Source organism: Calidris pugnax, unplaced genomic scaffold, assembly GCF_001431845.1.
Source record: "Calidris pugnax isolate Ruff unplaced genomic scaffold, ASM143184v1 scaffold208, whole genome shotgun sequence".
In the NCBI taxonomy this organism is placed as follows: domain Eukaryota; kingdom Metazoa; phylum Chordata; class Aves; order Charadriiformes; family Scolopacidae; genus Calidris; species Calidris pugnax.
This window is the reverse complement of record NW_015090967.1, coordinates 366,990-379,270: the sequence shown is the minus strand read 5'-3', so window position 1 is coordinate 379,270 and position 12,281 is coordinate 366,990. Positions and strand designations below refer to the sequence as shown.

The following is a 12,281-nucleotide window of genomic DNA, read 5'->3' as shown; positions in this document are numbered from 1 at the left end:
AAACATGGACACCATGGACAAAGAAGGGCCAAATCCGTAGAGTGTCCTTTTTTATTGCTGATCTGTGATAAGGCCACTCTGGGAATTTCTGCCCTACAGAAAAACAGTGAAACTGCTTTCTTATTACACCATTCATCTGACCTGCAGGTGAAGTAGTACCTATTAACACCCATAGATCCCATCTTGGAGTCAACAGAGCCTGAACAGTACTGGCTGCGGACAGAAACAGTGGCAGCTGTCATTGCTACTAAAACCTCCAGATTTTGTGGTGCTACATTTCAGTCACAAGGAGACCGTTCTGAAAAGCCCCAGATCTCTATTGCAGTTCTAAGAAACCAGAACAATTATTTCCAAGTTAGGTTACTCATGTTGCTGAGCAGTTAGAACTCTGTTAACTCCTGAGAGTCTGAATTGGCAGTTCTCAGTTTGCCTTCGACATGTACCAACAACTGGAAAACAGAAGAATGCTCAACCCACGAGCTCTGAGGAGAAAATGTCTAGAGGGCAGCATGAAGCACTGGTTGAAGACAAAGTTATAAATAAAAGGATGCATCCTATGGTGCACCATTAGGTTGGTGCAGGACAGCAAAAATCACTCATCTTCCTATTCCATAACACCTACAAGGGATTAGTTTGTTAAACTCAGATCTTCGGATGGAAAATACAGCAAACTGCTACAGTTCCCTTGTAGTGCCAGAATAAATGTCCCAGAGTGATGAGACACACAGTTCTACAATAAAACACAAAATACTGGCAACTTACATTCCACTAACATTGATTTTATGTTTCCTATAAAATTTCATTAATAAAGCCTGTTAAAATAATTAAATTTAAACATTGTATTCTGTATCTTTGTGTAAAAACTGGCACTCAGTAGTATGTGAAAGATCCTTTGAAGGCATTGCGTAATTTGTGGCACATTTTTTCCTGTTTCCTACGGAAATAATACTACAATATTAGTCTGTCTGCACACCTCTGATCCAACAGAGCAGCGATCTTCCAGATAAATGCAGCTAACAGGCTCAAAATGCAATAGGTAAAAAACAATCAAGTCTTACAAAAAACAAGCACTCAGGCTTAGGACTGCCCAAGGAGCAGACATCCATGGACCCTATGGATCTTAGAAAGGGAAAGGCTTAATCTGGTATTTGCAGATCTAAAGTCAGTCACAAAATAGAAACCCTTAAGAAATTAACTGTCTTCTTCCCAGGTTGACGTGGAAGGGTAAGGAAGGCCTTGAACATGGGATGGAAAAAAGATGAGACAAAGTTTTCTTGAATCATCTAAGTGCATACAGGCACTGCACTGCCTAGATTACAACACCACCAGCTTGTACTCCAACACTACGTAACCTGTGTTAGAAAACATGCCCAGATGTTTCTAAGGGAAAGCATTTCCTTTTCAGAAAGCCAGCAGTCCTGTACAGCAAGTTGACAGATGAAGTCTTTTCCAGACGATGTACACTCCACGAAAGAGAACCATGTTTTCAGTACGTGCTCTGCTTGTTGTCTACACAATTCAGCTAGGAAGCACCACCTCGAAGAATGCCACAGTATTGCAGAGCAGGAATTCTCCACAATACACTAGAGTTCTGAAAGAGATGACTCAGACCTTTCTTTTGTGCAGAATCCACAGCAGGCAGAAATCTAAATTGTGTAACTCCACTTCTTTAGGAAGAAAAAGTAATTTTTAAAATTACGCTTCCTCATCTTATCATTGTTTTTGTTGGCAATTATTTTGTAAGATGAAACTACAGGATGTTGAGAGAACTTAATGTAAGTAGGGATGCCACTTATTCCACTCATAGTGATGTTCAGAATTGGCAATTTCCAATGTGAAGTGTAAATATCAAGCAAAAATATATACAAGATTTTAACCCATTCCCAGGAATTTACCATAAATTGCTCTGTCTAAAGAATACTTCATAAATACATTTTTTGCAATTCAAAGACTTCAAAGCTCAAAATCTGAGTCAAATACAGCATTCTTCTGATGAAGTGAGTTTCAGATGGCAGTCAGAAATAACAAGGTGTATCTTATTTCCTCTATTTCACAACACTTTTAACTGAAATACACGTAAAGGAATGTGACTGTAAAGCCAGTGAATTGTGGTTGTAGAACAAGTGTGAAAATTTTAGATTGCAAGTAACTTTTCTAACAATCAGTGATGACAGTTTTACACTGTTGAACCACTGCTCACTGTAGTATCCGTATAACGAAGTCTTTTAATACTGTTGAAATCTACCACTGTAACTGCTAATTGGTTCTTAGGGTCAGAATGTATGTATCTAAATTTATCCCCAGATGACACCACATTACTGCTACTCTACAGAGTCTTTGCAAGGCATGACACTGAAAAAGTAACTGCTGCCCTATATAATTCTTAAAATAAGCAATTTCAATCTTACAGCTTTAACATTCTAAAAAAGAAAAAAATCATTAGCAACTACTAGACCAAATTAAGCAATTCACTTCTGGAATATTTTAACAAAGTAATTTATTTCTTATTATAAGTGAAGTTAAGACTAGCACACAGTTGGACTTTTTAAAGATATACTAAAATTCCCAAACAACCTTACATTGGTTAGAAGCTTAAATTACTGATATAATCCTTTAATTATTTACGAGAAAAAAAATAAATCAGAAGTTCACAGCACCATACCTGTGCCCTTGCATGAACCTCCCCAAGGAGACCTGAGTACTGCTGTTCCAGATACGTTTTTTGTTTCTGCCAACAGCTTTCCTGTGCTTTCATCTGGTCAGCCATTTTGCTAAAAGCATCTTCTTGGCTCTGTTGAAGCTCCTTCATAGTATGGGACTTCTTCTTACAAACATACTCTAGGTGAGATATCTGCATGACAAGCATTTAAAAATAAGTACTTTTACCTCTCAAAACATCTTTTTCTTTAATTGTTCATATTGAGCACAGACTATTCCAGCACAAAATCTAAACTCTAATCAAGTTTGTTAAAACTAAGAAAAAGCCTTTCATAACAAATTACTTGAACCTTACAAGAAAATTGAGACATATTTTGGAATAATGAATTTTCATTGGTTTTACTTTTGCCATCCTTAGACCACCTTGCAGATATCTGCTGCCTTCTTTGTTGGAAGCCTGAACTGGACACTTCCCGTGTTTATTTGAAACAAGTGCATTAAATCTAAGTTAAGTTAGTAATCTTGAGTATACGAGTCCTTTAGCAGTTTGCAAGGATTGCAAGTAATAATGAAAAAACAGCCCTTATTTTTACGTTTTGTTTTATTGGAAAGCCAAGACTTTCCATACGTTATTAAGTATTAAAATTATCTCAGGAAATTTTTGCATACAGAATGTTTATTTCACAAGTAGCTCATTAGTTTTTCAACAAGCATGAAGGGATTCACTCTGTGGTTTAACTTTGCAGCTCCCATGCAAACTAGATGGAGGAGTGAATCAAGCTAACAGTGACCTCTAAATACACATGCTTACACTTTGTTACTGGAGAATATCAGCAAGTTACCTCCCAAACAACTCACACAAAACTGCAGAAGAAAAATTTTTTTTTCAGAAACCAAATACAATACAGGTAACACCACTGCCCCAAATCCCTGAAAAGCTGGTAAGTACATGAAAAGAGCTCCAGAGACCTCACAATCAATCTCAATAACCATACTAAATTAAAAAGCAAGAAACAATCCCCCCAAACACTGCGAACTCACTGTTCACTCCTTTCCCTTCCACTTCCTTTTCTCTTCTACCCCATGTGGAAAATAGAGATGTACATCCAGTCCGCATAACCCAACTTTTATACTATCCCTCTTTAGTAATTTTCATTGGCTGCTGGGGTATTTACTAAATGATGGGCAGAGTCAAAACAATTCACTGTAACCAGCCCTGTCCCTTACTCTAGCCAGAAGAGCAGTCATAATTCCAGCAGATGAGAAATGTCCAAAAGAGCTTTTCCCTTCCTATGCCTCAAGAACAAAATGTCAGGGCAGCCAAGATCCGGGGTCGCTCTGCTAGACCATAGGACTGGCCTGATCAATGGAGACAGAACATTAACTGAAATCCTAAAGAGTGGCATACGTTAGTCTGCAGAGCCAGTTTAAGTTATTTTAAAAAAGGTCTTTTCTTTCCTAAAATGCAGGGATTTCTGGGGAGAAAGGCCACATAACCTTAGACGCATTAAAATAATGCAAAAAAGTACAGCTTCTCCCTTCAATAAATATTGACATGTTTTATAAAAATAAGTATCTTCCATTGTATTTCTGAATACAAATTTCATAGTCCAAAAGTTACCATTAAACCAAAAAAATACACTGGCATTTTTTCAGATAGTACCTCTGAATCACAAACATATAATTTAAAAGATGATGTTCCTGGAGTAAGTGCATTTTGTTTCTGTTTTATGCTAAAATAAAGACTTGCTTTATTAGTGTAAATGACTAAGTTCTTTGAATTGCTTCATCAGTAAGATTAATTTATTTTCTTTTAATTAGGTCCCTGTGGCTAATATTGGCTAGTACTATTAGCATGTCCTGCACAGAAAGTGGAGCTTAGAGACTTCATACAGACTTCAGTCACATTTACATGCCCACAGCAATGGCATCAAACTGAGTTGTAGACAAGCCATAATTAATGGTATTGAATTATTAACGTCCAAATTCTTTTTGAAATAAGATGAATGTCAGTCCTTTTTAATGATACTGTGATGTGGACAAATGTCACTGAATTTAATAGAGGTAGCTGGTGCCTAAGGACACTTACCTTCTCATTAGCCCTGTTGAGGTCTAAGATCAGGGCATCAACATTCTCCTGCAAGACTGCACAAAGCTCAGACCACGAGAATCTATCTAGGATGCCTTCTGGTTGTCTTATAAGCACACAGCCTGCTACCAAACGCTGGTATAAGCTATGGAGGAAAGTTAGCTTCTCCTGAGACAGAAAGAAAAATTAACTGTTGTATCTGAACAGTGATAGAATCCAAAGAGATGCATCATATGTGTAGTAATGTGAGCTGCACGCAGCTGAAAAAACCCACAAAGCTCATTCTCAAATCTTTTCAAAATTCAATTCCTTGTTAATATTTGCAGTCATACATATTAAAGCCAGAGCAAGAAAACCGTTTTTACAAGATTTGTCTAATTACCCATAGTATATAAATAAAGAAAGTCCAGTCCTGCAGCAGTTACGATGGCCTGATATAGATAAAAATTTCTGTGCTATTAGTAGATGCAATTTAATCATTCATGTTAACACTTTCAGGTACATTCAAATTGTATCAACTTCCACTAGCTGCATAGCACACAGAAAACTGTCTGATTGACTTGGCAGCACAATACACTGTTTATACAACTATCACTCTAAAGTCTTTTAAAAATCCTTTTTTCATGGATTATGTATGACCAAATACCTAGACAAAATAGGCTTATAGCTTCATCACTCAAATTCCACAAGCCATGTCTCATTCATTTACACTGATTTTAGTCAGTAGTATAATAAATTGATGCAAGTTATAAATAAACTTCAGCAACAACAGCATGCAACAGAAATTCCAGCCTTCATCCTTTTGTAATATATATGCAACTTAGCAACATTGATTAAAACAATAATAGAAAGCTGCACTTCAAATGCCACAAGAAACAGAACCTTTATTCAAAGTCAGTAAACCATTGTAAAGGTTCCCGTTGTTTTCCAGTGGCCTTGGATGATGCTTTACATTAAGAAATGGTGGGTAACCAAGCTGGGAAACTATGGTTTTTCTGAGGCCTTTCCATTACACTTAGGTGCATTTTCCCACAATTACTTCATCACATTTTAAGCAATAAAAAAAATTGTCATTAAGTTGTATTTTAACTTTGTACCTAGTAAATCTACTAATTCCCCAAGGAAAATCCAGTGTGCCACCATTATTACATTTTTGCTTAGGCTGTGATAAACCAAGGATGGTAATTATCCATTTGGTATGAAAAAAAGGCATCTCAAGACCCAAAATCAATTCACACATGTTGAATGCAACCACAGTGTTGTAGACATGCTGACTTTACAATATAGTCAGGCTTCTCGTTTCCTTCACTTTAATCATTATCTGATGTGTTTCAGATAATGAAACAATTCCAGCTGCTTCATGTGGACACTATTTAAATACCAGACTGTAAAAAAGGTGGAAAGAATGTTTCCTTTTTACTCAGTTGGCATCCATGTCCAAATTTGTGGAAGTAATGAGCTCAATATGCATGACAACTATGATAAAGAATATCATTGCTATTGCTAGTACAGAACTGCTTCACTGTGGGGAAAAAGTAACAACATTAACATCTGTAAACAAATATAAGGAGAGAGAGAATAGTTCTGAAGTAAGATTTTGTGAAGCAATTCCCACATATAGCAAACCGCAATAAGCTAACAGGTTACAAATAAGAATTTCTAGGTTTTGTGGCATGCAGGTAAAAGTACCTCAATTCCATGTTTCCTATGTATGAATTGCCATATGAACAGGTAATTAACAACACAGGATGATGATACTACTGTATGTTCCAATTTTAAAACATTTTTGTTAACTTTCAATTTGAAAGAAAGAAATAATAGTCAGGTGTAGCTCCTTAAATAAACTCAGTTGTTAAAAAATTCAAAATACTGGAAGGGTTAAGCTATTAGTTCCGATATATAAGGAAGGAGAACCAGTATGTCCTGAGATCTTGTAGATATTAAACACACATCTCAAAATACGTAACTTAAAATCATATTTTGGGGATAAATCTGTTAAGACCAATAGTAACCATCTGATGTATGTAAATGTATAAAGTTGAGATTAAATAAAGACTCTTTTTGACAGTCATCTTGTCTCTGGTAATACCTCCACATCCTTCTGGTAAGCCCTGGTAAGCTTCTGGATTTCATTTTCAGATTCTGTGGCACGTACTTTCTCCTTCTCCCAGCATTGCCGTGCATTCTGCAGTTCCATTTTTAAAGTTCCTATTAAAGTCTCTCTGTCTGCACACTTAGTGTGCAGATGATTTAACTCTTTATTGGCATCAGTTAGGTTATTCTGAGCTTCCTGTAGAACAGAGGCACGGAACAAAAAGGCTGGTAAGAATTTTACGCCATAAAATGTTACCTTATTCCAGTCCTCAGCATCTGAGGAAGTAAATAGTCATATAGCCACATGTATTCTGAAGACTCCAAGCTAAGCTGACTGTATCTTGTCAGTAACAGAATTTCAAAATTTACAACAGTCCTTCCCCACAGCTTGTAACTAGACAGCATCAGACATCCATCTCAGAGTTAAAAGCTCCATGATGCAGTGACCTTCGGAATCCCCTCTACCCCCACAGCTGAGATGCAGAACGCATGGACGCAAATTATCCTCTTCAGAGTGGAGAGCTCTCAGAGCTTGTGAAAAGATACATTATTTTCGTAAGTAAATCTCTGATCTGTTACAGCTGAGTTGGTATGCAACACAGACAGCTGTTGTTACCCACTGTATTCTTTATCTGCATGATAAAAAAAAAATAAATAGGTGAGTACTCTCTGTGGAGGTTTGACCATGGGAAGACACCAATAATAAGAAATGGTCATAAATACAATCATATTACCAGTACCAAATCTCACAAGGTAAACAAAGAACTTAATACACTACCCATGTTCAGCCAAAAGACTGCTGAGATGGAGTGGACAGATACACATGCTTTCCTCTCCTACAAGCACTGGGATTCCAGCACCACTAAAGTTTGCTAAAGGTCAAACTGAAAGCATTGTTTCTTTTTCATAAAATCATAGCTGCTTATATAGGAAATTTAATAGGAAAGGTACTCCCAAATTCATAAGACAACGGCAACTTTTATTCTTCTTAATGGAAATATTAAAAGATTAAAGCAATGTTAAACTTCTAAGAGAAATGTTTTCAGATTGAATCTAGTTTTCACTCATATATACATGCCTTACAAAGGTGCAGCAACAGAAGCAGAAGTCTTAAGTCTTCTGAACATAAATTAGTAAAGAAAGTTCAGATCAGATGACAGGAGCTCATGTGAAAGTATTAATTCATATGAAGATTCAATGAGTGTTGCAGAAGTATTTGTGACTAAAGTGAAGTCATAAAGCAGCACATCCCCAGCAAAAGATTCTGAGAAACACTGGGAGTGGAGACATTCTATTTTGGCAGTAATATAATACACTGCCAGTTGGGAGATTAAGTTTAACCATGACCTCAGGACTTCCTCACTCCATTGGCCACTGATGTAACCAGACAGGACATTACAAAAGCGGTGTGTCAGCCAAAAAGAGAGACAAAGAATGTTCCTGCTCAGAAACTAAAGAAAAGGGTTCACAAGTGTTTTTATCAGTTCCCAGGTAGATTTTATTCTAAGAATTTTGGGCTGCATATTTTACAACTGTTAAGGATGACCTGATGCTTCATACATACATGTCTGATAAACACAAACAAAAAAAATAAATTAACAAAGTAAAGGACATCTTTGATAAAATGTGCTTCTATATGATGGTAATGTACTTTTATATGAAGGTAATTAAATTCTCTTCTCCTTTTCTTTAGCAAAATAGTTAAAAAAAAAAAAAAAAAAAACCCTGATGCTGATTTCGGTATAAAACAATACTTTGCAAACTGATAAATCTATTTCAAATTATTTCAGAAGTGCAACCAGTGAAATGATCAGTTACGTAGTCTAAGGTGGTAACCAGAATAAAGCAGCACGGCTTCCCATAAGCATGCAAGGTAAACTAGTATGCTCAACAGAATACAGTGATACAGAGACTGATTCTGATAAGAAAATCCACAAACATAATTTTTGCAAAACTTTGAAATTTTATGTTAAGTTATGAAATCATACCTTAACGTCTTGACTTAAAGTACACATTTTCTTTTTGGATACCTCAAGTTCTTTTGTGATCTTTTCACACAAAGACTTCATTCTCCCAAGCTGTGAAAAATATGGAGGTCAAACAGGCTTTTACAGGAAGGCTACATTATCACTTGACTATAAAAAAAGAATTTTGTATATAAATGTAAAAAAAAAAAAATTGTTTTCAGTTCCTTTAGCAATATTTATACTCCATGCAATCTAAATAATGTGCCATTACAAAAGCACTAAATAACTTTTTAATAATGATTTAAGATAAAAAGCAGTGGCAGAATCCCAAACCGAATCCACTATTAACTTTCCCATTAACTGGCAAAATATCTGACAAAAACACAGACTTCAAAATGCATTTAAAACTGTAGTAACTTCAGATTACTATCCAGGGAGTGGCATGAGAAAACAAGTTTTCCAAGTGTCCATTTGCAGAAATTGTTCAGCAACGAGCATGGTGTCTACTTCTTACTGAGCACGGGATAGTACTCACATACCCATAAAAAGAGCAATATTCCTGAGAGGCAAGGTGAGTACTGAACTGTTGGTGGTGTTACAAGCCACCACCTTAGAAGTAGCTCATGAGATAATGTGTACTAGCTTCACTTTCCACTTTCAAGAAAGATAACAACACATTATAATCTGTATCCTTGGTTCCCTGATGATGAGGTTAGCAATACAAATGTCTGAAAGAAAGCATCGAATAGAAACGTATTATAGTGCAGGTTACTGCCAGCACTTGAGCATCAAGGAGCAGCTCAGAAGTGAAATAACCCATCTACAAAATTTACAAATTACTTTGGAAATTGTATTTTTGTTTGGTCTCAGATCAGGACACCTGGTAGAACCCTTAGAAACAACTACAGTAAAATCCAGAGGGCTACTGGAATATTTCCAGTCTTTTTGTTGGTTTACTAGTCTTCTCTCTCTCCCCTAACATATTCTAGCCTCTGTACTCAAAAGCTTGTTATGCGTTAAAATCTACCTTTCAGTCACACAAATGAAGCAGATCGTTTAATCTAATGTTTAACACAGGAAGTTAAAGGTGACACATGACAAGTTTCATGTATACATTCAGGTGTACATGTATATTAATAACTCCATCAATACGTGGGGTCTTGTTGAAAATCTCTCTATAAAAAGAACCACTACATAATTACTCAAAACTAAACCCTTACTGCTGTGTATTAAAACATCCTGTTTTTATTGCACAGTGCCCTTCATAGTCCCTTTGTGCATTATTGTATTATTAAAAAGTTTTATTACTAAACATATCTAACATATAAAAAGCCAAAAGCAGTGTTATCCGTGGGGGTGGGGGTAATCAAGAAGGACAGAGCACTGCCCTTTCTGTGCACCATGAAGGTGCTCAGTGATCTCTGGCTCCATATGACAACTTCAGGGTCAGTCACACGCAGTCCTACTGGGAAGTCTTGTGGCAGGTCATCAGTTGGTCCTGCTCTGCTTGCGATTTATTTTCCTTGACAGTTCATTCTTCTTTCTGTCAGAATACTCTCTTTGCTTTCTTAGCAGCCACCCCCTTGGTCTCCCCACTGCTGTCTCTGGCACAGTTTCACAACAAAGCACATCACTAAGCCAAAGCCTGCTGAGTCGACTTTTCAACTGTGCTGCCTGTCACGTGATGTTCCTCCTCCCAAATAACAATTCGCTGTGGGTAATATGTTCCTAGTTACTCTGCAGCTTCCAGACTTGGGTCTCAGAAGAGTTTCATAATGACTATACACATCGGTTCTCTTATCTCACTGGGAGAGACCAAACAGTGCTTGCTGTTTACAAAAGTATAATTGTTTCCATGGTCACTTATTTTTGTGCCCATTGAACAAATTCAAAGGTCTTGCGGGAGATCATTCTTTTCCCAATAAAAGGGGCAAAGCCGATATACTTTTCTTCTGTTTTTTTCTTTTTTTTTTTTTTTTTTTAAACGTTGTGAGTGACTAGCTAGCTTATGCATTTGTCAAAACAAAAGACAAAATCGAGAAATGAAAAAAACAGTGCAGGCATTTTTACAATCTTATCACACCTTGCCTTTCTGTTTTTGCCAATTTTATCCAAAGATAAGCTAATTACAAGTTTCCCCCCCCCTTCCCATTTTAAAAGGGGGAAAGCCGATTTTTTTTTTTTTTTTTTTTTTTTTTTTTTTTTTTTTTTTTTAAACGTTGTGAGTGACTAGCTAGCTTATGCATTTGTCAAAACAAAAGACAAAATCGAGAAATGAAAAAAACAGTGCAGGCATTTTTACAATCTTATCACACCTTGCCTTTCTGTTTTTGCCAATTTTATCCAAAGATAAGCTAATTACAAGTTTGTACAGAAATCTTTAACAGTGCAGTTAACTTCTCTCTGCAGCCTTTAAAGCCATATATTCATAAAACATCTACACCCAAGAGGACTAATTTAATCGCATTAGCAATACAAATGAGAAAATAAATGCAAGATTGTGACTTTTCAGTCAGTGAAATAAAAGGCCAGTAGGGCTGCATGGAAAACATTTGATTTTTTTTCAAGGGTAACAATTCCAAAACTGAAATATTTCCCTTATTGCCTTAGATACTTTAGAGAAAGTATTGTCATGGTCCTATTTTACTTGAAAAGACCTCAGAACAGCACCAAAAGAGATTTCATTGTAAGCACACTCATCTCAGAAAATTCTGCCACTGTTTAAATGTACAAGGGCATGCACATTTATATAACTGACACCAGTGACTGCTGAGGCTCAAGTGTTGCGTATTTAGGAATATTGTGGTATACATGGCGCAACTCTTAAACCATAATATTTTACTGAAATCCTAGATATGAACAGTTCTGTTTCCTGAATGTTTATTGAAAAAATAACACCAACAGTGTTAATAAGAAAAACATATTAAAAAACAAGCAAACAAACAAACAACAAAAAAACCCCACTTCCTTTCCCTGTCGCCCCCAAATGTAAGTGAAACTTCACTGTAGGGCAAGCTGAGAGAAATTGTAGTGACAGAGATTACTTCTTTCGGTATATGTGAAGCTGTCAACTCAACATTCCCACTCTTCTGACCTTTTTTACAAGCAAAGCGTATGTACTGCTGCTGGCCGAAGGCGATACATATAGAGCCAAACAGTGCAAGCGTTACCTCATTAGACGTATCTTCCAGCTTGTTCTGGTAAGCTGTCAAGGTACACCTCAAAGTCTCAAGGACAGAGAGGCTTGGAGGTTTATCTTTGTCCTTACAAGTGCCTGAAGAAAAATACAGAATGAAAATTAAGCCTTAAAGCCACAGAGAGAAAACTACTCCCCTGGATGAGAGGTATTAAAATTAGTTAGGGCTTCAGTGACAATACCAAACACTGAACAGCAGCCTTGTTTGCCACAAGAGATGCAGCTGAATAGCCATACTTTCACAGCAAATACATCTGAAAGACATTTGTATAAAAGC

At 36.5% G+C, this 12,281-nt stretch overlaps 1 protein-coding gene across 1 annotated transcript in view; it reads right to left on the bottom strand.

Annotated features, from left to right (window-relative positions):
• CCDC171 (coiled-coil domain containing 171) overlaps nucleotides 1-12,281 on the bottom strand; it is a 152,176-nt gene that overhangs the window by 87,943 nt on the left and 51,952 nt on the right. Inside the window, exons 10-14 of the mRNA XM_014952582.1 lie at nucleotides 11,979-12,082; nucleotides 8,830-8,919; nucleotides 6,837-7,037; nucleotides 4,748-4,915; nucleotides 2,663-2,851 (exon numbers count right to left, since the gene is read on the bottom strand). Of these exons, the coding sequence (XP_014808068.1) occupies nucleotides 2,663-2,851; nucleotides 4,748-4,915; nucleotides 6,837-7,037; nucleotides 8,830-8,919; nucleotides 11,979-12,082 (752 nt within the window). The remainder of the gene's footprint in view (nucleotides 1-2,662; nucleotides 2,852-4,747; nucleotides 4,916-6,836; nucleotides 7,038-8,829; nucleotides 8,920-11,978; nucleotides 12,083-12,281) is intronic.